The sequence below is a fragment of the Serinus canaria genome, chromosome 5, assembly GCF_022539315.1.
Source record: "Serinus canaria isolate serCan28SL12 chromosome 5, serCan2020, whole genome shotgun sequence".
Taxonomy (NCBI): Eukaryota; Metazoa; Chordata; class Aves; order Passeriformes; family Fringillidae; genus Serinus; species Serinus canaria.
Genome location: NC_066319.1, coordinates 29,329,906 through 29,355,560, shown reverse-complemented (window position 1 = coordinate 29,355,560; position 25,655 = coordinate 29,329,906). Strand labels below are relative to the sequence as shown.

Below are 25,655 nucleotides of genomic sequence, written 5' to 3'. Positions count from 1 at the left end.
TGTAGCCCCCCACTAGTTCTGTGGAAAGGTGTTGTGCATGGCCAGATATGAGGGGATGGCACTTGTTGATATCCCAAAAGTAAGTGGTGGGTGCTGCTGGCTGGGATGGCCACCTTCCTGTCACTTGCTTTTTGGAACAGGACTTTGTCAAGTTTGCTAAACCATCAGCTGTATTACTGATTGAACTGAAGGTGTAAGAGGAGTTACCTTTTGCTCTAGTTTCTCCCCCACTCAGACAGTGAGTGTAAACTGCTGAATTTCAGTATTTCATTTAACCTATTCTTTGATTTGATACAGTAATCCAGCAGTCTTTAGGATTGCAATTTTTAGACTAGAAGGCTTTTAGACAATTATTCCTGTGTGAATTTTATGACACTCATGAAAATACTTTGTTTTATGAGGTTTTAAAATTTTTTCCTTCCATATGTTTTTTTGGTTGTAGGTTTTTTGTGGTGTTTTTTTTTTTTTTTTTAACCACAGTTTGTTGAAGGCTCTCCTTCTAACCCCTGACCCCCTCAGTCTTGGTGATAAGCATATTTTGGGTCACATTCTTAAGAAATCAAAAAGAGGGAAAAAAGTATAATATATTAATAATAATCAGTTTTTCTCCAGTGAGGAAATATCTCCCTTTTTTATTAGTTTTTTAAAATTGAAAATACTCAGATTTAAATATCTAGTATGTCCATAAATGAAACAGCAGGTGGCAGAATAACTTCACTAGAAGTTGATTTGGCATGCTCAACTTTCTTTCAATTAACTTAGAGAGAAAAACAGATGCCTCTATGTGAGATGTGACCAGTTGCTCTTCTAAATATCTGTCTTAACAGTATGTAACAGGCAATTCCCAAACACATGGAATTGTGTGCTGCAAGGTTTTCTTCAGTTTTTAATCTGATTGTTTGCTTTTTATTTCTATAGAATAGTTAAGTGCTTATTAAACAGAAAGTTTCTGAAGAGATTGTGAGTGGTGCCTTGCTGTTGCAGAACAGGCAGTGTGTTAGTCACCAGCTGAAGTGTAGCAAATGCTATTTCCAGCAAAAGTGGATCTGTGTAAATATTGAGTAGATATAATCCTTTCCTTTTAGAGAAAAGCATCTATGTAAACATACTGCCATAAAATGCACTGTTCTGATGAGCAGCTTTGCTGTAATCTTTGAGGAAATAAGTTCCCTGGGAAATTACTAGTAAATCTTGACCAGTGTTGTTCAACAGTCCAAGCCTAAAGAGTGTGTGAAAGATGTATCTTGTGGGTTGGAGGATGGGGAGGGTGCAGCTGTGAATTGCATTTAATATCTCATGGTCTGTTTAGCATCTCCTTGGCTTTTTCATCTGCATCTCCCTGGGAAAAAGTTGCAGCGTTCAAAATTCTGAACACCTCCAGACAATACCATTTAAAAGAAATAGGACAAATAGGCAGCCTATTAGGTAATGGCTTCCTTCACCTTTCTCAAGCAGGATGATAGTTTGAGGTATACACTGGGCTGTAGCCAATTCTTCAGTCATAGCTGGCTGGTCTAAACCTTTGAGAACTACCAGGACCAGAAACAAGGATGTAATGAAATGGTGTTTTCCCACATTGTAGCAATGGAAAAGAGTCTAACCTAAGGGCAGGTATGATTTTTTTCTCCTTTGAAGGTATGAAATCAGTGGTGGGATATTATTCTCTTATTTTTGGCCCTGACGTAACCTCTGTGTTAGGATAGACTCTATCCTATAATTCTACAAGCATTCTGTGCTCACAGTAACACAGCATGGAAGCTGAAAGGAACCATCCCATTCTCCTTCCATCCAGCCTGGGCAACTGCATCAGTTTAGGCCTGTTCAGTGCAAGTCTACAGACACACCTTCCTGCATGGAATGGCAGCAGTTCAGGGATGGAAATGAGATACAGGAGAGGGCAGAGTAGCTTCTCATTTCAGTCTCATCTTACTCCAGTTAAAACATATGTAAACATATGTGAAAATACAGTCTCATATGGTGGTTGTTCTGTGTAGAAAAGAAACTAGAAGTCATAGTGGTTAGAGTTGTGGGGGCTTTTCCTGTAATGGTACCAATAAAGATGTTCCCAAGGAGCAGTAGTTGTGCCAATACTGTGTTTTCTTATTTTAAAAATGTGTCTAAAATGGTTTTATGAAAAAAAAAAATCCCGTTCAGATTGCATTTGATATCATCTTCCATGGCTGAAAATGGCCTACACACAGATGGCAAAACCTCAAAATATCACAAACTTACATAAATGTTCTTTATTATACAGTGCATCTATTGAAATGCGAGATGTTCTTCTGTAATAATACATTATACCAATCAGCATTCTGAAGGAGAAGGAAACCAACTCCCAGGTATCTCAGCCCAAATGACCTCACATTGTACATTTGGTGCATCAAATGGGGAGTTTGTGGAGATCCAGGGAGGCCTGAGAACAAGGGAGATGCAGGTGGGGGCTTTATGCCAATGCTTATGAGAGAATTTTGTGTTGTGAAAAAAGTAATGGAGCATAAATGTACAAATGGGTAAGAATATGGTGCCTGTATGGAGTGAGAAGAGGAACTTGGGTGTATTTGTTTGTGTTGTGTTGATCATTTCACATCAGTATCCTTTTTGATCCCTTCATTCCTGGAAATGCCTCATCTCAGTTACTTGAAAATAGCTGTGGGATCAGGATAAGTACTTATGTGCATTTTTTCATTTCAAACTTCTTTAACACAATCATATTGTTTCTGTAAGTGAGCCTTATCCCCTTTCTCTTTTTTCTTGCCAGCAGATTCTTTGTTTACTTGCTTTAGACATACTTCAGGAGTTTGTTTGATTTTATGTCTTCATTGATTTGCTTTTTCAGTTCATCACAGCTCCCTAGATTTTATTCTTATGTATTGACTGTTATAGTTTATTTTCCTCTCAATCAGCTGTGTTAGTCTGAATGTTCATTTTCTAAGGTCTAGTTGTTTATGAAAAATTATGTATAAATCTTTCCCTCTATCTATTAATAGGGCTATCTGTGTTTTCTGAGATGTAGTCCTTCTGTAAAAACTGCAGGTTTTTAAAGTAACTTTTGAGCTGAAATGCTTTTAACTTCATCTTTCTCTTTTGAATTTATCATTGCTAGGCTAGCATCTGAGGTTTTCAGTTTTGGGGGTACTGGTGTCAGATTGTTTGTGATATTTCCTGGTAATGCCAGGGATCTCTGAAATGCTCGGTGCTTACATTGATTACAGTTTGTAAATGAAGTGATTAAAAGCAATAATCTTCATAGACTTCCTTGTCTTAATTGTTAGTAGGAGTGTTGGTGTTACTAGTGTCAGCTTTTATGCTCGTTATCCTTCTCCTGAAGTATGGAGGAGAAATATAACTCTCTGTGTAACATCACTGTAATTTCATGGCTTGGGTTTGTCTTAAGGAAGATTCAACAATGTAGTATATTCTCTGCTCTTTGTTCAGTGCAGTATTACTGTGATCTACTCAAAACCTACTTCCTCCTCTGTAACCAGATATTGATTTCTGTTCCATAGCCTTTTTTTTAAGCATAAAACCTTGCCAAATCTTGTTCTATTGCTACATCCTCTAATTTGACACCATTTCCATTAAGCTCTTAATAGGGGTATGGTAAATGTACGTGTATTTTTAAAAGTGCATGTTTCAAGAATTTACTTGGTAAGACTTTGTTGAAAACACCTTGTTTCTGTGATCTCTGTCCATCCTCCAGTTCTGCTATAATGCTTTTTTCCTTTGAAATACTAATTCTTATGACTACAATTCCAGAGTGTAGTAGCCAGGCTGGCTGCAACTGAAACTTGTGAGAACACACAGCCTCTGCCTCATACAGCAATTTGTCTTTATATAACTTTTTTGCCTTCCAGTATTAAATAAAATGCTACAAATTCTGCCAATTTTTTGTATCAATGTCTGATTGAATTCTTTGATATCAACTCAGGAAAGCACTTGAACATATTTTAAATGAATTGAGTACATGCTGCACTATTAACTCGTTCCGGGCCCAACATTTTATGCTATCTCCAATGTACTGAGAAGAAATTTTAGAAGAGTTTATTAGACACTTTCCTTACAGTCTTCTGCTGCTTTTAGTGAACTTCTTAACTTTCTCTTTCAAAGCAGAAAAACTGTCTTTGTTTCTGAAGGGAGGTAGGCTTTGTCTGGTTTAGAGAGATCTGCAAGTGCTTTACTGACTTTTCAATTGTAATTAAAAGAATTTTTCCAATCCTGGTTGAGTGTTCTAAAGTGTTTTGTCTTTGTTTCAATAATATTTCTGAAAGAAGGTGAAGTCAAAAGAATGGCTGATGGAAAACAAAGTCCGTAAGGGCCCAAAAGATGGATTCAGGAATGTGTGCATGCAAAACCATGATGTTCAGCTGGGAGAAGGAAGACAAATACATCCCTTTTGGATTATAGTTCTTGGAGCATTTGTTACAATTTCCTGATCCCTGGTTTTCCTGGAAGTGTTTAAGTTAAACCTGGTTTGATCCAACAACACAGAAGTACTTGTAAAAATTAGAAAAGCTTTCTAATTTTGTGTATCAGCTTGTTCCAGTATCTGCAGCATCCAGATTTAGGCAAGTAAAATACAGCTGGGAGGGGAGATGTGCAAAATTTCTGCAAGGATGTGATTTATCTGAGTCTTTCCCAACATGTCTTTTTTTTCTTACTTGAAACCTCTTAACTTCAAGGAAAAGAGAAAAATTGGGACAAACAGGATGTCTTAGCTGCTGACATACAAATAAGTACACTGTGTTGCAGACTTCATAGTGCATGTTCAATGTCCTAGACATGTCAGATTTGCTTTTATTTACTGTATAACTCATATTCTTACTTCTTGCCTATTAGGGATGATTTGTTGGCCCATTGATGGCCTCAGATAGTCCTGCCTCCTCTCTGTTCAGCCCCATGTCCACTGTTTTCCTTGGTCAACTGAAAGTGTTAAGATAGGCCTGTATTACCATAATTTCAAAGTATTTATAAGATATTTACTTGGTATTAATACACTCTTCATCACCCATTTGGTTATAAGAATTATCTCTCAGTGTTTATTCAGTTGCAGTGATAATGAACAAAAAAAGGTGAGTCAAAATCCACCCTATCTTTGTGAAACACTGATGTAAACTGCCTCAGTGTACATATAAAGCTGCTTGGTTTTTTGCCAGTCTGAAGTTTGCTTTTTAAAGCTATTAGACACAGAGAATTGTCATATGGCCTCAAATAGAGAAGTATTTCAGAGTCCACAGCTACAAAAGTTCCAGGTAAGCTATCATTATCTTTGAGTGGTGAAAAAACCAAATCAGAAAAGTGTAGAAGTAACTTTTTAGTCAGATTGATCATTCTTCCTGTCATGTGAAAATACTATTCAAAAAGTTCTTTTTGAAGATTTAAATAAGAGTATACCGTGTTCTACCTGTTCTTTTTAGTAAATGAATGTGTTATTCTCCTTTCCTGCACAACCACATTGTCCCAAATATGATGCTGTTAGACTATTTTGAACAATTTTGGGCAGTCTGGCTCTGAACTTCTTGCTCTGAAGATTTGAATTTTAAAGCCATCTGCTAAAACACCTTCCTTCAGCATATTTTTCACTTTCTAACAAACTTTCTTTTGTAGCTTCCCACTTTCTTCCTAGAACAGAGAAGGGAGAAGGAAATGGCAAACCTATGCTTTTTACTTTATAAAATTCAGATACTGTAGATCAGTGGGCATTTTGTAAAAACCTGCAGTTATTGTGCCCTGAAACTGTTCTTCATTTCTTCAGATTTGTTGCCTTTTTATTGTCTTTTATAAAGACCTCTTAGATACTGATGCCTTTTAGTGCTTACAATGTCTCTCAGTCTCTTTTCTTCATTTTCTGGTCTGTAAAATGCATGGTATCATCCCTGTCTTTTTTTTTTTTTTTTTTTTCACATTCAGGATCTGACTGTTTGTAGTGTTTTGAAAGTCTCTTCTGAAAAATATCATACAAGGGCACTTTTTACTGTGTTTGGGCTTTTTGTTTTGGGAAGCATTGTCACCTATGTCTGTGTGTGTTGTGTGGCTCATATACAGCTCATATCATATCTCATAGTCAAATATATTATTTGAGTTACTGCTTGTGTGAATGTTTAGGGTGTATTACAGTGTTCATACTGTTGAGTACTTATTCAATCTGAAGGTGGTTTCTGCCTCAATTTATATTTTTCCATTTTTTGCACAGCCAGTTTTAGATGCAGGCAAAGAAAGCAGCTGTGCAGGGAGGCAGAGTGGCAGGCTTAGCAAAATACTTCCATTGCTGAGCAAGCATAACTCTGCTGCATTCTTCTGCCTACGTTTGAATGCTGTGTCCCTGGTTTGAGAGGGGAGATGGAAGGAATTTTTGTGCTAGCACAGAGCTGAGTGGCATTGCCCTTCTCCAGCCTACAATGTCACACTGCAAGGCAGGGGATTTTTTGAATTCTTGTTTGACCTGGAACAGAGGAATTGGGTGGGGAATGATTATGCCTGGACAAGCCTCTGACATGATCCAGATCTGGGGCAAAGAACATGTACATGCTGTGTGTACATGCGTATGTTATAAAATTATGGTTGTAGGCTTCAGAATTTACCTGTCATAGCTAGACTTCTTGGTAAACCAGCTTTGTAGTGCAAACAGAGCTATAAGTTGGTTTTTTTTCTACTTTGTGTTACGAGTTCTCAAGGTTTTATTATGAATCCCATACTAATGGTTATCTGAGGTGTTTCATGCACTCCTGTTACAGTAGTTGTTTTAATGTTATAGGAGCTTATGAAAAAATTTAATCTCCAATAATGGAGAGAATCTACTTATGACACAAACCAGAATGAAAATAAGAATACAATCCTATACAATGCATTTTTAACTCTTCCTTTGTATCCTCAAAGTACTACAAGTTTTAAGGAAAATGAAGAATGGACGTTGTTTGACCTTGTTGATTTGCATAAAATGTCTTCCTGGTTTTTCTGGTCCCCCAAAATAATGCTGCACATTGGCAAGGTGGAGTTGGCAACTATCTGTATCTAGATTGTCTTTTCATCACATAAATCTGATGCTATCCACACAGAATTATAGAAATATGTTTCAGGAAGCTTGTTAGTACTATCTGTGGAATTTGGGCTACTGTGACCCATTTAGGCAATAGGTCATTTTTATCAAATTGAGAAGCATTTAGATGCATTGCTTTGCAGTGGGTCTGCATTTATTCTTGAGGCTGGCTCTTGCTATTTGCAATCAGGATAGAAACTGGCAAAGTGAACGGTGAGTCTTGTGATGGTCATTGCAAGAACAGTTCTCAGTCTGTACTGCTGAGTGGATGGCTTCTTGCTTGGTGAGAATGGCTTTGCTATTTGTGGCCTCATTCTTTGAAGTGTGGTGGAACTTGAAGCAGGCACTTTACCTCCAAAGCAGCAATTTTCCAGACTCTGTGTCCCACCATGTTCTAGATGTGCCAATTCTGTTCCTCCCATTTACATTTCCTGCTGGTATTCCAGGCAGTGTTCATTCCTGGAGGAAGTTTGTATTTGTTTTCTCTAAATCGTGCCTTCTCTTTAATTATTTGTGCCTCTTCCCCTTTCTCTCAGAAACTTCAGTGTGGACACAGCTCTCAGTGAGCTGTTACAGCTTTTGTGCTGCCTAATCTGATATATACAGCTCCTTACTGAGCATCACGTTCTAAAAGTAGTCTAAAGTCTGTACTTGTTGATCGTGTAACACCCTAAAAAAATAACTATTTATTTGTCTTTTACTGGCACAGGAATGATCTGAGATATCCAGTTCAGAAAATAAATTAGTACAGGGCTGATTTGAAGCTATTCTACATTGCTATTATTTTGTTGTCTTTGCTGTTCTGGAGCTATTCAGTACTCCCTGCTCTATTAAACAGCTCTTTAAAACACAGTAAGCTCAAGAGAGACCAAAACTTGTTTCCAAGAACACAGTTCATAGCTAACATCTAAATAATAATCTGGCATCTCTTTGTTACTTTCCGTCTGTTTTAAATACAGTGCTAATGCTTTACAGAATGTTGTACAACATACCAGAGGTTGAGCCATGAGGAATTTTTCAGATTTACCCTTCCCAAACTTGCAGTGCAAACCAGTGATGCTTTCACTCCCAGCTCAAGCAAAGGCAAAGGATTTAAAAAAACACATCAACTCCTCTCTCCACCCAGCCAAAAATGCCAAAAGGAAAAAAAAAAAAAAAAGCCAGCAGGTTTTCTGGAGGGAAGTTCTAAGACTTTTGTTACAAGACCAACAGGCCCATGCATAGAACCTACACAGGGTCAACTATTACTGTTAAATTGTATTTAGATGTTGCCCAGCTATACATTGGAAGACTCTGGGAACACAGGGTGGTTTGTGGTGGTGCACTGTGATTTCAATCACACTTCATGCAGTGAGTTCAAAGCATTAGGAAAGCAAAATACTGAATCCCACAATACTCTTATGGGGTAGGCATTAGGCCTGCTTTGAAAAGGGGGCACAAAGAATTTATTGTATCTGTAAGCAGTTGCAGCTACTTAGCCTCAGAACCAGGATTAGAGAACATGCCATTGGACTTCTGCTCCCTCCGGTTCTCACTTGAATATTAATTGAGGTGAAGAGTTAATAAGAAGAGAAAAAGTCTGAACTAATTGTTTCTCTGTGAAACAGAGTTGGGTAGCTTAAAAGAAAATTTAAAATATGATATAAAGGCCAATTTTATTGGAGAAATACAGACTAACTATATTTCCTAGTGAAAAGATTTAGAAAAGAATAGGTTACAGAGCCGAAGACAATGCCATTGAAATTCCAGAATGTTTTTGGCCAAAAAATTTTATTTTCCCCCCCAAATATTGTTGATGATTGGGATGATTTATGTCCCCTCTCCTCTTCTTTCCTCTGGGTGATACCAGATCTGACATGTTTGGAAAACAAGTACACACATACATGTTTGGGCATGTATTCTTCCTGTCTCATTATGAATTATTTATCCATAACTAGTAGCCCTTTTATTTTAATGTGCTTTTGTGGAAGAAGCACCTAGGATAATCAAAGTACTGTGTAACAAGGCTAAACGCTTCCTAAAATGCTATAGCAATCTTCAAAGAGTGGTAATAAAACTTTGTTACACAGTCCACCACGGTGTCTTTTGTATAGGATGCATTTATTTATTATTATTTTTATATTTTCTTCAGAATATCTTTATTTAGAAACTGTATTGAATATTATAAGAGGAAAAATGTCTTAACTGTCTAGGTCTGCAGGTTTAGGAGACTGATAAAATATACCCAAGTAATCTTCTTTTGCCTAAAAATATTGCACTTCATTTTAGAGGTATGTTGATTTATTAGAAAGCTCAAAAAGCTAGGTGGTAAAACCTTTGACTTTCAGTCCAGTTGGGTTAAAATATGTTGATTATGAAAGCAGTCACTGGTACAGTAGAAAAGTACTACCCAGTGCTCAGACTGGTATGTTTTGTATTGTTGCATTTTAAGGGAGGCTGAGGCTCCTGATGGTTTTCTAATACTACAAATATTTCTGGCAGAGAATGATTATTGGTTAAACTATAGGTTAGGCTCTAAAGGTGTAAATGCAATTCAGTGTATGAAAATGTCTAAAATGAAGTGTTAATAGATATCTACAGTTTGTCATACATTTAATTCATTTTCACCTCTTCTTTCATAGCTCTCTGAGCACTGACTCAGAAGGATGGGAAACTGATAGCAACTTGAGAGGCTGTTTGTTTTAGCATCTGGGTATTTTGTTTTCTGTATGACTTCTACTTTTTTACAGCCATTACAGCTATAGAGGTTGATAACTGAACTTTAAAATCAGCAGGAATACAGCATTGACTAAGTGTGCCATAGCTGCAGTAAATGCTGCTGTCAGCTGTAGGCACACAGTTTGTGGTAATTGGGAGTGGGGCTGTGGCTGAGCCTCATCCCCAGTGGGTACAGCTGTGTGGGTCAGGTGAGCATTGGAGGTGATGAGCCATGGAGTGCCCAGGTGCACTGCACCATCAGTAAAGGCACACAGGTGCAATGCATGTACATGAGGGGTATAAAAGGCTGGACTAAAGAACAAGAGGGGCAGCTGCTTGCCGCCTTCTCAAGTGATGTGGTGTTACTGTGTGTGGGCAGGCACCTGAAGCCTTCTGCTGTGGTATGGTGTTGCTGGGTCTGGGTTGAAGCTTTCTGAGGCTGTATGGTGATACTCTGTGTATTGTGGCCCTCTCAACTGCAGCATATACTGTGTGTATGCTGCAACAGTCTGTGTCTAATTTGTTTTGTAAAAATTATCAATATATTGGCTGTCAGGCTTCTGTGCAGTATCAGTTACTACCTTAGTACTCTACAGACCTGTCAAATAGCTTGGGCAAATGGGAGGATGGAGTTATATATCCAAATTCCCTGTTACTCTGTACGTCAAACCTACTGACCATTACCTACACTGAAATAAAGCCTACACGATTATCTAAGCACAGCCATTAGACAAGTATAAAAATCCTGGGTCTCGAAATGTGTTCAGTGAAAGGCCATAACACACTAAGAAAAGTTTTCTAACAGGTGTGGTGTAAAACATTCTGTGTTCTCTAACATAAGCATAGGCTAGAAAAGATTTGCTCTGTTTCTGTGCTACTGATAAAGCATGTTGTGTATAAAAAAAAGTAAGCCATGTGATAGTGGTAGTAGTTACCTGCATGTAAAGTTTAATGAATGGACAAGAGGAACAAATATTTTAGCACATCCTAGAAGTACTTTCTGCTGCTTCCACAAGATAGCAAGCAGAGGTCTAAACTAACACTGTCCTCCTTTTAAGAATGTTGGCATAGAGTCATGTTGTGGGATAGGGCGGAGCTAGGGAAAGTGTTTTTAAAACTGTTCAGCAAAGCTGTAAATTACAGTAGGCCATTGAGCTGTTTCAGTTTGTATCCAAGATTCAGTGAGTCTCCTATGACCCACTGCCTTGAAGGCTTGAAGGAACTAATTGGAAAGGATCTGAGGAATTAATGGAATTAATGACATGAAGTTGTGCTTTATATGCTATATCTCTCAAGACCTCGTGTGTATGTTAGTATAAATGGTCTTTCTGATGGGCTTGTCAAAATATCAGAATGAAATAAAAATGCTGGTATATTAATTATCAACTTGAAATGGGCCGTGAGCCCTGAGTAGACCTTGTTTAGGAGTATTTCATTAGTTTGGTAATCAACAATAGACACTTCTCCAATTACTTCATATTCCTATTGAGTTGTTAGGAAAAAGCTAAGTATAGACAGGTATAAAACAAAACCTAATTAAAATAACCCCCAAATATGGAAAGAATTATAAATATGTAATTTGCTGGCTACATACTAGATAGTCTGAGGTGTTCTAGAGTGCTTGGGGTAGCATGACTCTTTTCAACTTTTAACTGTTCTTAAAATCAGGGTTTAGGAATGGTAGTAAATATTTGTGGTACCTTTAGTCAATTTGCTTAGTGTCTGTGCATCTGTCTCTACAACAGGGACAACGATACATTTATTCCACCAGAAGGTAGTGAGATTTAATGTCAAGGAATTTGTGTAGGTCTAGGTAAATTTGAAGTGCTGGATGAAGGAGGATAGACACCTGGCAGAAGGTCTGAACACAGCAAGTGAAAGGAAAGAGCCTTCAGTCTGTTTTCTTCTACCAATGACAAGTGCCAATAAACTTTACTAGGTTTTTCAGTGGGAAAAAAAGTCAACATACATTTTTACTTCCTTGCCTTATGAAAGTGTAGGAGGTGTCTCTCCTCTCAATCTGGAACATGCCAGTGCAGAACTGAAATTCTGTACTACTTTGCTGTTGTTCCAGTTTCTTCCCCGTCCTTCAAAATGAAACAAATTCAACCAACCAAAAGTGCTGTTGCAGAGAACAGCAAAGAGTCTAAGAGTGAACTGTGAGTTCATAATTTTATTTATTCTGTTGCAAGACAGTTTGGCATTCATCAGAAAACACCCTTTTAAGCAGTGGTGTCGTTGCTTTTAGAGTGCAGCAGGTTGGGCTGTAAAACTTGCCTGTGGATTGCAGTGATTTCCCAAGAGGTACTTTGTGTTTCCTCAGCCAGTGTCAGAGCAGTCTCTTACTGTGCCCCATCTCTAGCTACACACATGAGAAAGTTCAATTCAGAAAGCCATCACTGAGCAGGGACTGGAGGGGAGGGTGGAGGAGAGGAAGATCTGCTGGAAACTGAACAGGGAGCTCTGGGCCCCTGCCAGGGCATGAAGATGGGTGGCCATCCCTCTTGGGGGATGCACATCTCTGCAAACAGGTCTGTGCAGGCTGCTGGATGGGAAGGCCTTGCAGGCACACAAGCCCTTCTCCTGGGCAGGCACACAAGCCCTTCTCCTGGGCAGGCACACAAACCCTTCTCCTGGGCAGCACAGCACAAGGCTGCTGTGGTGGGCATTTTGAACATTAGTTTGTGTTGGCCGCATTCCTCATTCACAGAGTAGGAAAGGCTAAAGACCTCAGGCTGTTGCTGGGTGGTAGCTGTTTCAACTTGAAGGCCTGTAGCTGCCTGAGAACAGCCTGCTTTTGTTTTGCTTTGTTTCTTTGTTTTTTCTTCTGGTGGAAGTTTTAATGCGTTGTGATGCTTTTTAAGCAGCTGGCAGAGATGTGAATAGACACTTCTTCAAAAGGCTTATGGAATAGAATTGCATAACTTTGTACTTTTCCTATGCAAAGCAGAATAAGTTTGATGTAAATACAGTGGCTAGTGTCTGAAAGATACCTTGGCTTCTTCCAAGTCCTATTTATACCCCATGAAATCCAATAACTATAAAATCACCTCTGCTGCTGTGAATTGTCTCACTGAGGGATGAAAGAGAAGTTTGGGTAGCGATACCTTGGCAAAACAAGAGCTGCAAGTTGTCTTCTCCTAAGAACTCTAATAAGGTTGCAGCTAGCCAGCAATGTGTCCTGATCAACAGATCACTAATCTTCTAAAAGGTGGTAGTGAGCCTTCCAGAGAATTGTGCTTTTTTGTTTCTGTGCTGTTCAATTGCTTTTATTTTTTTCCCCCCTGGATTCTGAGGAAAATAGGTGCAGTTCAAATTCCTCAGAGGCAAGGCCAGCACTTGTAGGAGTATACATTGCATGTAGGATTAGGAAGTGGTTCTCAATAGGCTTCCAGTGGTTTGTGTGTATGTATCTGTTATTCAGGGAATTATGCCAAATTCTGGTAACATTGGTTGAGATGTGAATTCTAACAGCTCTTGGCTTTGCCTTCAGTCAGGGTAGCTGCTGTGCTGTGTCTGAAAATATCTGCCTGCTTCCCTCCAGCCTGTGTATCACTGTTACCAGCCTGTTCCTCTGCCATGTTACAGGCAAGATGGCTGTAATGGTACTTCATCCTTCAGCTGATTTGGGTTAGCAACAGTTTTAAATGTGGGCATTTGTGAATTGCTCATGCCTGCAGTGAAGCAGCTTTGTGGTACAACCATTTTAGTAAAACATAGAAAGATACTTTTGAGTATCTTAGTTAGGCCTTGGTTAAACACCAGAAGAGGTGTTTCACTTTGCATATGGGAATTTCATGTATTAGAAGGTTTTTTACTGGTGATGTCTGGGCTTTATAGAGCATTTGACATTATTTACATTCTTCCCCACAGAAACCTGAGCTGCTGGGGCTGGTGGCTACTCAGTTTAGGAATACAAGACACCTTGTGGGATAAGTATTGGGTGGGTGTGGTGATTTGCTTGGATTTGAGATGATTAACTGTTGGGTTTTTTCTTTTGTATTTGGTTTGTGAGAGCCAAAATAGTTTGCATTTTCTGAGAATGAAGATATGTGTATATATTTAATGTCTTGTCATTATAATAGTTGTGATATAAATATGTTTAATTTGGTCCTAGAGCCTAGAGCTGTCTCAGTGTGCAGAGTCTTTTCTCACTAAAAGCCATTCTCCTGTGAGGCCCTGTGGAGCAGTAACTGTCTTCAAGTGCTGCTGTGGGCACTTGACATTCTCTCTGCAAAACTCGTGTTTTGGTTAGGAGCTCTCGGTATTGCATTCAGAGCTTTCTTTTTTTCTGTTTGTAACTCTATGATTTCACCAAAAATGCTCAGTTTTAAGCATGTTTTATTCCTTGTGAGTATTAAGTAGAAGTTCTGCTGGGGTCTTGCACAACTTTTGGCAGCTTTTGTGTCAAATAGCCACTGATGCTGAAGAAATTCTCCCCAAAGAAACAGAAGTTGAAGAAAAAGCTCATTCAGTGTGTAGCTTAAATGAAGGCCACAAATACCCTCTTACTGTCACAGATAGGGGTAATTTTGGATTCTTCCTTGAGCAGACTGATGCCAGTCTTTGAGGATCTTTAACAGGTTTTCTCACAGCTGTTTGAAGCATGATTTTTCACCCTATTTTTACTCTCTGTTCCCTTTTGCTGTTTTCAGGCTTGCTGCCAGCCCCATCTGACTTTGTGGCATTGCTTGGTGCACGGTCTCTTATTGTTTTGAGCCATGACTTGAACACCTCCTGAAAAGCCCTGTTCTTCAGGGAAGGGAGAGAGATGCCTTCTCAGGGATGGGAAGGCAGATTGGCTGGGAATCAGTAAAACTTCCTTTCCTTCTCCTCCAGCATGCAGGGTCATCATCCCAGCCCCAGTGACTTGTCACTTGTACTTGGTGCTCTCTAGTGACGTTTTCTGGGCACAGTGAAAACCACAAAATTCATGGGCTAATAAGGGTGGAGTAATGTGGGATTATTGCAAGTGTTCTTGTGCTTGCTCTCCCAGCTCAATAGGAAGCCTTTAATAAGAATTTTCCTAAATAGTGTTGCATGCGAAATGGGGATTTCTGCTTCATTCTTTTAACAAACAGCCATTTCATGAAATAGTGTGGGGTTTTGCCTTTTGGTGCATTCCAGAAGACTTTCTACCTTTGCTGGTTACTGATTGATAGTTCTGTGCTGAGCTCCCTTTAATTTTGCAATAAACTAACAAGGAGGCTGAGACCACAAGTTTACAGAAAACAGCTTATTTACTCAACTGGATTTACAAGGATGACAAAGTCAGGTTTTGTAATTTCAGTGTGGTCTAGGATGGGCAGGAGGAGTACTTGAAAAATTGTACTGTATAAATAACCAAACAAAAAATAGTTTGCTTATTCTTCTGTGTGAAATTCTTAGGCCAACTCTCTCCCAGGACCTGCAGGGATTTTCTGTCTATACAGAAACTTTGCTATTCCCCATAAATGGGGGTGTTGTGAGTTTAGGCACAATAAATAAGTTTGTTTTTGTACTTTTATAATATGCTTCCAAAAAAAACTAGCATCTGCTGAAATCACATCAGTGGAAGGTGACTCTGTTTTTACAACAACATATAAAGATTTTAATGGGATATTAACACTGTTGTTGACTTTTAGATAAAATCTTAGAAGTAACAATGATCTATCTGGAATCTGAGTTCTGAGTGCTGTTTTCCTTGAGAAATCCTTGTGTCCATTTTTTTCAAGGTATTGGCACCTATAAAAAGGTGAGAAAGTAATCAGAGGAGGAAGTTGTGGGGTTTTTCTAACATGTCTAAAATTAGGAAGTTGAAAAAGTGTTCCTGCTGTCTTTCTGTGTTTATCTCTAGGTTTTCTAATTCTTCTTGCTGTCATAACACTTCTAATGGTTAGATGGGGTTATTTTACAATCTGAGATAGCTATGCTGCAGAAAAAATTGAAGTAAAAGATTGGGAAATTGTGTAGTCCATCATTTGTGTGGTATTTTAAGTAGTAGACTTTTTCCCAGAAAGGATTTTGAAATCTGAATCTGAGTGAATTTCCAAAGAGTTGGTACTTCTGTCAGAATTGGAAGGCTGAGGACTGTAAATTTTCACTTGTTAAATAGCTCTCTTAACCAATGGCAAAGGAATAGGCTGAAAGTTAAAGGCAGTGGTTTGTCAAACTCCATGGGAGACTACATTGAAGCATGTTTCCAGTGTTAGTGAGATGACTAGCTGACTCTTTTTTTCCTCTTTTAGCAGTGGAGAGTGTTTTTCATTCAGGCCCAGTTGCTGACTGAAGAAGCCCTACACCCTTTGTTCATCACAAAGTAGGAACAGAAAAGCAATAGCAAAGCTCCCTTACCTGTTGCACATGTCAGGACACAGTTTTGCATGGTAAGGTATGGCTTTTTGTGAGTTTTAGTGGCAGTGAAAATATTTTGTCCCATTAGTTGATGTTGGAAATAGGAACTCCTCTTAAAATACTGGTTGTTTTTTAAATACAATCTCTTTTAAAATACTGTGTATTTCAGTGTGATAACATGAAAATACCATGTAGCAATATTCTCACTGTTGAGTGTTCTGCTGGAAGTTAATAAACATATGACTGGCTTTGAACTTCTTGAAAGGAAGCTGTGTTTGGCTGGTAAGCTGTCCAGTATTTGTCCAAAGGAACCCCAACAGAGGCAAATTTTTCCTTCCTATTTAGCCTGAGGATCTGGCAAATCTCCTGTGCTAAACAGGTTAACTTAATGGCAGATCTACAATGAAGAGTTGAAGAAGTGCTATTGCTAGTTCAGTGCAAAGCACTGCCTAGTAAGTCTGCTTGGACTCTCTAGGAAGCCCAGCTTGTTTCCAAGGGCTGTTTAGCAGGTGTGGCACCTGTCAGACCAACCCAGACCTTCTTTTTGGTGGTTTGTAAGAAACAGCATCATTAACATCAAAGCCAGCATGATATGCTGTGCACACATGGATGAAGCAACGGGTGAGACTCAGCTGATGCTGTCCATGCACAAATGTGATTCCTCACCAGGAACTCACAGAGCTGTTTGGCACCAGATCTCCTTTGTCTGCCTGGGTGTTCTCTCCATATCACCCACGAGTTTAACCATTCCCTCAAACACCTATTTGCAATGCTCTGAATACATCAAACCATTCCAAAGGATGGTAGAATGAAATGTAAGCATGTCTTTCAGATTCAGGAAGGAGACTTTGGAGAAAAATTAATGAAGTTTTTAAATGTGACACTGGAGTCATGTGATACCAGTACTCAGGGCTTCAAGTTGAATGCCTGCAAGGACTGGTCACTGCTGAAAATATATGGTCTCTTTTAAATGGCGCTTTTCACTGCCAAAATATTCATGACCAAAGTTTTACTTATGGAAAAATAAACTTGGCACTTTCCAGTAAGGGCATATGGTTGAAGTTTTGAAGAGAGATGTATCTATTCTGAGGAGTTTGCTGAATCTGGGTGCCTTTTTATTCATAACTGTAGCAAAGGACCAGCTCCTTCCTTTTGTTAGTGAGAGTTTGGAGTACTCTGCACACTCTCAAAGTGAGGTTCAAACTGTATTATGGGAGCTGCACAAAGATACAGGAACATACATATATAGCTCTGTGTGTGTGTGTGTGTATATATAGATGATAATAGGAATACCTGTACCTGAGGAAAGAATTTTGCAGTAGGTGAGGCTGCAGAAGTGTGACAGGGAATTTGATGCCAAATTTAGTGCTTAGCTAACAGCCTTGTCTTGTGGCTGGACTTGTCTTATGGGAGAACCTTCGATGTTGGTTCTGTAGGCTTGGAGAAAAGGGGAATAATTTTCAATTAATTACAAAATAAGCATTCTGTATATGCATATGGCTTCATCTCAGAGAAAGTGTACTAATTCAAGGTAGTATTTAGATATGTATTTAAGCAAATGTGTAACTGTCAGTGAAGTCATGGAACTCAGAATATACTTAATTTCCATCCGCAGAGCAAGTCAGAGAGGAACATTTACTTTGGTAGGACTCTGATTTTTTTAAACAGTATAAGAGGGAATCTAGGATATTAGTATTGAATAGTTACTGAAGGATACATCAGAAAATGAAATCTAGGTTAAGAGGCATAGCTTGAGTTAAACATAAAAGGTGAAGACTTTTAGTCTTACAGCTAACAGTGCTGTGGAGTTCCTGGTTAAGGAGGCATCTGGAAGATTAAAAAAAAAGCAGTTGCATTATTCTTCCTATTCATTTTTCTTTTTTTTTTTTTTGGAAGCCTTCGAAGTTAGTTTCCTTTGAAGGAAAGCTATATGAAATATAGTGTGCTTAGGTATTTTTTTCTATTAAAAACATTCCTTAATCATGGTAACATTTCTTTAAAATGTGGTGCATAAGTAATAAATACGTGATGGCACAGCACAAAGATTATCTTGGCACGAGTCTGGGGTGACTGAATCACTTAGAGAGCTTGATACTTGTTAATAATGTGATCATTGCAAAGTGTGCCAATGAAAACTTCATACCTCACCAGTACGTGTGAGTATAAGTTTGTTGGTGTCTTCTGTTTCAGCACATTTTGTAGTACTGGATACTATGGATATGTGAGTCTGGGGCTTTTGTGACACAGTGGAAACAAAGTGAGAACGGTTTCAAGAAGGAAAGGTCTCACATCCTTTCTTACTCCTACTGACTCTTGGCTGCTTACTTCTTTCATTTGCCATGAACTGGTTTTGATGCCCATCCTATCACAAGGATGAACTAGCTCACTAAAATGGAAGATAAATATCGTAGCAAGAAAAAAGGGAAAAGTGACTTTTTTTTTTCTTTACTAATAAATTGAATTATCCTGTGGTCTCGTTCACAAGGGTCCCAGGATGAGGGAAGAGACAAGAAAGTTGACTCCATGTATCAGAAGCTTGATTTATTATTCTAAGATAGATAATATATTAAAACTATACTAAAAGAATAGAGGAAAGGATTTCGCTACAAGGCTAAGCTAAGAATAGAAAAGGAATTAATAACAAAGGTCTTCTCCCAGACCGAGACCGGCCGGACAGGTGAACTGTGATTGGCCCTTAATTGGAAACAGCCTGACGAGGCCAATCACAGATTCCCCTGTTGCATTCCACAGCAACAGATAAGAATTGTTTCCAGTTTGTTCCTGAGGCCTCTCAGTTTCTCAGGAGGGGAAAAATCCTAAGGAAAGGATTTTTCATAAAACATGTCGGTGACAATTATCCTACCCTGTAATCTTAAGAACAAGTCAGCCATCAGTGGCAGCAAGGAGTTGTGTGTACCAAGGTGTATGACCAAGCAAGGCTTTTAGCTACCATGTCTGTGTACACTGCAGTGATCATAAATGCCCAGTCCCAAAGGTGCATCCTGTGGTTAAGCTGTGCAGAGTAGTCACAGCTAGCTCAGGTTTGTTCAGAACTTGTAGTCAAAGCAGATGAGTATGAGAGACATCACTGTGGAGTTCTGAAGGTCTTGAATTCCTGTTGAGTAAGCGTAGATTTGAACTTACACACTTCTCAATTTAGTCCTGTTGATACAGTCCATAAAGCTCTCAGGCACCATCATCCTGTTTGCAGCACAGAGCTGGGTGGGCTGGCATGAGCAGGGAGGTAGAGTCTTGGAAAGGTCACATACTCCATCACACTGCTGGCACCTCATGTCAGGCTGCCTGAAGAAGACACAATACCCTGCAGCAGCACTCTGTGGTCACAACTCGTTGGTCTGACACAGCTTGTGTGGGGTCTCACAATGGGAAAAGAAAGGGGACAGTGTGTCATGTCTTACTGCTGAAAGTGTTAGAAAGCAGGAAGAAGGCATGATCAGAGGGAGGGACAAGTAGTGGAGAGAACGGCAGAGAAATTCCTCTTCCTTTTAGCAATGGTTATCTGTTAATTTATGCCAGTAAATTCCAGTGAGACTGCATTCAACCAAGTATTGTGTTGGATTCCTTTGTCCCTTTCACCTGTGTCAAATACAGCTCAAGACAGGCCATTAATTTGAAAGAGAGTTTGTTTGGCGTTTCTCTGCTCTCAGTGCAAGTAGAAGAATCATTTTGATTAAAAAAAAAAATTAAGTTTTGAAGTTAGTCAGTCAGCAAAGTGGAGACCAACTGTTATTGCAAAAAGTGCAGCTGCTTAGAGACCAAAGCATTGCAAGATAACTGTGGCTATAGCTATGTTCTTCTCTCTGTGGTGTTTGCACTGTTTGCTTAATGTTTTCTGTTACATGATGTGTTCAAAAGTACAAGAGATTGTTCATCTCTTGTGGGCATGACTGTTGCTCATGCTGTCAGAGGAGAGCGCTGCAGCTACTATAGTTTTGTTATCAGAATCTTGTGATCCTGAAAAACACTAAAAAATCCCCTTTTGTAAAGATAGCCCTGTAACAATTAGTGCTTTTGTGCTTCAGATCAATGGGAGTGTACCCCTACCACACCTTCCTCCATGGCACTGTGTTTCAGCCAAAGGAAGAAAGTGTGGAAATTGTGTTGAAATTTCTTGGAAAATAGATTTCCTATTTGACTATGAAGAAAGTGGTGGGTTTTTGTAAGGAGCATCAAAATGCTCATGGAATATGAGCAAAAGATGAAGCTCTTCAGAGCAGTAGCTTCATTTAAGGTGCCTAAATGTATCAGCATACTGTTGTTCAGTATTTCATACTTTTAACAGTATCCCTTTTCCTCCGCTTCTTGCAATTGACTCATTCAGTTTCTGCAGGTAGTTCAAAATGTTCTGAGTGTTGAATTTGCTGAAGATCAGAATAGAGGGTCATCTTGATGCTGTGCCTGGAGGATTCCAGTCCTGGGCTTCTCTCTGCCTTCCAGAAGCTATAAAAATTCATTTCCCATCCCCCTCTCCTTGTCTGTTTGCAGGTTATCTTGACGAATCAGATAACCACAGCGCTGAGCAGTGGCCCTGGGGTCCGGGCAGACCTGGTGTCTCCAGCTGATGATTTGTCCCTGTCTGAAGGTAAGGAATCCCTTCTATCAGAACTGAAACTCTACACGGCCACAGATCCACACTGTAACTTGCAGTCTTCTGAAATACAGGGGGCTAAGAGAGTCAATTTATCAAGACTAACCTAACACAGTCTTGAAACAAAATTATTTTCCAGTTTCTCTGAAAATCCATTTTTAATTAAAAAGAGAGTATGTGGAATTGCTAAAAGGATCAGACACTTTCTAAAGGCTGAGAATGTATTTTTGAGCCATGTCAGTTTCTCAGCCTTGTACTGTTGCTCACATGCATTTAAAGCACTTTGTCAGTCTTCTAAAGCTGCTGCAAGAAGAAATACACAGGCTAGTCTGCAAATTTCATCTTATCTAATGGTTATCGTAGATTCCAAGGAGAAGCAACTGCTTACAGAGGAAGGGAAGCAGATCCTCAGTCCTGTTCCTTGAATTACACTTGTTTGGTTTTCAAGTACAGTGCCTCAGACTGCATCTCTCTGTTGTGTGAATGTAATACGGAGATTTTTGTGATGCCATATTACTTCACATCTTCGGGCTTCTGTTTTCTGCATAGAATTAGAGAAAAGCACTTTTTTGAGTAATAGTGAGGACTTAGTGTGCTAAGAAGAAAAGATAATTCTGAATCAAGGTTTACAAGACAATATTATAATTTTGGTTTTCCCCACTTGCAAAGAATAGTCAGAGTACCCTCGAGGGGCAGATGCAGAAAAATTTGTTATTTAGCATTCAGCTTGTGCATAGACCCAAATGTATGATGCACAGCAATGCACATCTGTCTTGCAAAGGCATGATAGTTGCATGTAGACTTTCCACTTCACATGGTTATTTCCCCTCTTGGTCTCCTTGCTGCACTTTCTGGTGGTTCTGATCAGCTTCTCTGTGTTCTGGTTGATCACACACAGTTGTCTCAAGCTGGTCTGACTTTACACAAGTACAGCTCAGTGGCAAAAATAACTAAGCAGTTGTTAAAACTGGCATTATTTCTGCAACTCATTTCAGTGGACAAGGGAAAGAGGTTAAAGGCAGATTTAAACGGAATGTTAGGGAGTAGCAGGTAACTTCAGTGCAATGCCTTAACACTGATTGATGTGTTTACTTCATAATTTTGTCAATAGGAGTCTGGCAAAGCATGGCCCATTAAATAATTTTAGAATTGTCCCTGTGGCTTTTGTAGGTTCCACCCACAGCCAAAGTATCTGTGAAGTACGTGTATCAAATACTGCTGCCTACCTCTGGCAGAAAGATATGAACTTTGGTAACTAGATTTGGAAGGCATAATTTTTCACCTTTATAATTTCCACCTTTTTTCACCTTTTTATAAAGGCATAATTTTTCACCTTTATAATTTCCTTCTTGGCACAAAGTTTTTGTGCATAGTCTTATTAATTTGTCTTGATCACAGTGCTTGTGCTTCTCCTTGCCCTTTAGAATTGCTATGGATGAGCTTCCTCTGGAAAGAAAGGCACAGCTGACTCTGATGTGGGAATAATGACAAAATATGTTTTCAGTAAAACATATTTTTGTCCTGTGGCTAAAATATTTGAAGATACTTAGGAAAAACACATGGAATAGTTGAAATGTTTCTGAATTTCCCAGTACATATGAAAGATTCTCAGTGCTGTGTACAAGATATAGTTCCAGAATATTCTAGAATCAGAGCTACTCAAGAGATGGCATAATGATTTTTCTAGCAGTTACAGGTTTTTCATGAATCTATCATGTTGTGCCTACACTACCACCACTGCTTTTCACCTTTGAGCTTATTGAGTTAAAATATATTGGTGCTCTGTGTTCTATTCCTTTGTTGCTCTCATTCCTTGGTTTTAATTAAGGATCTGAAGTAGCAAAATGTGTCAGCATCACGCTTGTTGAAAATGGACATGTTTGTTTTGCCACAGGACAAGAATAGTACAGACATCAGCAGTGCAGGCTCCTTTGGAAATTCAAGTTTTATCAAGGGATGTAGGGATGATAAACTCCTTTCCTTCTCTCCCTTCCCTCCTTTCTTGACTAACATTGATATGGCATTTATTTGCTGTGCTGTGTAATGGAAGAACACAGTGCATCTCCATGCTGCAGGCTTTTCTCCCTATGTCTTTCCTGTTTCTAAAATGACTGCTTCTGGATTTCTGTTTTTCATCACTTTTAACCCCTGCTGTCTATCTGCGAGTAAATGTGAAATTTCAGGCTCATTCAACATCTGATTTCCATGTTTATCTTCCTATCAAAAGACTCAGGTGTAGCCAGTGGGTTTTGGTGTGTTCTTTTAACATCACGGTGTTGACCTGTCCTGAGAAAGTTCCCCCTTAATGTATTTGGATATTAGCTCTTGAACAGCCTGAAAGCAGCAATAAACTTCTGATAATCTTTTGCCCTTTCAGAATCCTAAATTAATTTGTCTTCTAGAGCTGGTATGATAGTAATAATACTTACTACTCTTTTACAGTTGTAGAATTTACAGGAAAGAGTAGTTAGGCGAGTAGCCCAAGTGCACAAAGAGTGTATGTTGCAGAGTCAGGGATAAGAGGCCAGATTTGTGGCTGGGTTCTTACCTCATTGTTCCATGTCACTCATCACCAGCTAAAGCTGAATTTGAACCAGTGACCTAGATGTGAAAGGACCCATAACACATTTTTAGTCCTGTAAGCAACTCAGACTTCTTGGTTTGTATATGTCTAATATGTTGTTTTAATCCTATCTGAAATGAGAGTCCCTTCACTATAAATGGTTTGCTAAAAGGGTAATCTTTCTTAGATGGAGGCAGAAATGAAATTTTTGAACTAAATGTGCCATTAGAAAGAACTGGACTGTTATAGTGTCCTCTTTTTTTTGCTTCTGATTGTGCTTGGGAATTGCTTGGGTTTTGCAAGAAACCAAGGAAGCTGTTCATGTGATGTGTGACAGAAAGTTAATCTGATGAACTAGCTGAAAGGACATTGTCAAGCTGTTTCAGGCTCAGAGTTTGTCATCTGTAAAGCTGTAATCTAGTGCATGAAAACTTGTGTCCTAAAAATATGTTAGATTTTTAAGAGAATGTTAATGGATTTATAAAAGCAGTGCTGGCTGTAAAATCCCACCACATATGTAGCAATGTAAGAATTCATGAACTGTTTGTTGGTATTTCTTGCAGGAAATGGTTATGTCCAGCTAAATTCCCAGACCTGTGCATACTTTTGCTTCCAGATAGACAAAAAAAAAAAAAAAAGGCATAGTTTCCACAAAAAAAGTGATAAATACAATACCAAAGTTTCTCTGCTGATAGTCTGAGTCCTTGCATTCATTTGGCCTTTACATACTTGTCAGGTTATCAGCTGAAGGAGCTAGGACCAATAATATTTTCTTTTAGCTCTTAAATCCTCAGACATCTGATGCTGTCACTTCTTCCCTAGGACCCAAACTCAGTTTTTAGTTCACCATTTTTGCATAGCTATCTCTCAAACTCTGACATCAGAGGGGATAGTCTGAGGATGATGGTGGACGTTACTGCTTCACTTCCATTCTTGCTTTATGGAATAGCCTCTGTTTAGTTCTTTCAGTCAAAGACAACTTGGAGAAGTCTAAAGTTATTTTACATTGCTGGGGTGGTCAGACAAGCCCAGGAGTAGCCTAAGAATTAATGCTTTATCATTTAAATATTAAAAAAATAGCTCTTACCCAATTAAAATAATATCTTATTTAAAAAAAAAGGTTCAAGCTGCATTAAGCTTCATGAGCAGTAGAAATATTTTGTATGACTGGTAATGGGTTTTTTAAAACAAGTTATCTGTGTCTGTGACTGTGTTATATTTGCTCTTTTTGTGAAGTTCACATGACTAAATTTTACCTAATATAAAAAGTCTTTAGAAACTAATTCTAAGCCTGTGTATTTTAGCACTAGGTGTACAGGGGAATTTGTGTTTCATTTGTGTGCTGCAAAGACATAGGACAAGATGACCTACTTGAGGCTCCTTCTAGTCCACCAGTGCCTATGCTATTAATGTATTTGTCAGCTGCAAGCTCTGACTTCCTCTAGCAGACATCAAAGCCAAACTCCATCTTTCGTGGAAAAAATTCAGGGCCGTGTTGGTATGAGCAAGAACAGTATCCTCCTCCCACCCTGCACAAAGTGTCAAGCAAAAAAAAGGAATGCTGTCTTGGGCCTCTTCAGTCTCAGCTAGTACTTTCAAATATTTGTTTGAAAAAGTCAGAATTATTTTGTGTTTAAATTTGTCTCTAAACTTGCACTAGATCCGGGGAGGCCAGTGTTCAGTCTTCTGCCATTTGTGTTCATCAAGTGGTTTGTCATAGCATTGTATATTTTTAGTGCACAGTGTGAGCAATGAGTTTAGTCTGACCTTTTCTTCTTTGTTGCTCTGATCTTGAATTCTTTTAAGCTGTTGAGCAGAAGTAGGCTTTTGTGTTGCGGAGGCTGGAGAACACTGGGCTACCATAATATCTCCCACCCACAGGATTGTCCTACTTTCATTTAGAAGTGGAAGGTTTGAAGCTGGAACCTTCAGCTTCTCTTCCGTGCTTTGCCTTTGATCTCTTGACATATTGTGGTTAAATCGTTTTATTCTTCCAGCCTCAGTTTACCTTTTTTTAAATTTGGGGCTTGATTATTCTTCTGCAACTTTTTCTCCTTAATATTTCAAGTATTATTATTTTCCTTAATATTTCAGTATTTCTATGGGGGAAAATAACGAATTGACCTTCTCTTCGCCTCAGTAAGATCAGTTCTGTAGTTTATTACTTCTCTCCCTTCAAATCTCCTTTTTTCAGTCCTGGTGCCACATGGAGTGAGAATACTGAAGAATTATCAAATGAATTGAGGAGCCCCCAGAGATCAGAGGCTGTTGGTTGGTTTAGATTTGTTTATTTGTTGATTTATGTATATACTAATGGTTAGGGTTGGTGACTTAATTAAAATAAAAAAGTATATTCTGTGAAGCCTAAACATACCTGTTGTGCAGGAACCATGAGTTTATGAATCAAGTTGCTGTTAAAT

The 25,655-nt window shown here is 38.8% G+C and overlaps 1 protein-coding gene across 4 annotated transcripts in view; it reads left to right on the top strand.

Moving 5' to 3' along the window:
• The window catches only part of RAD51B (RAD51 paralog B), a 390,159-nt gene that overhangs the window by 131,396 nt on the left and 233,108 nt on the right, over positions 1-25,655 (top strand). For all 4 annotated transcript variants that reach the window (XM_030240691.2, XM_009101983.4, XM_018907532.3 and 1 more), the window contains exon 8: positions 20,570-20,666. In XM_030240691.2, the coding sequence (XP_030096551.1) occupies positions 20,570-20,666 (97 nt within the window). The remainder of the gene's footprint in view (positions 1-20,569; positions 20,667-25,655) is intronic.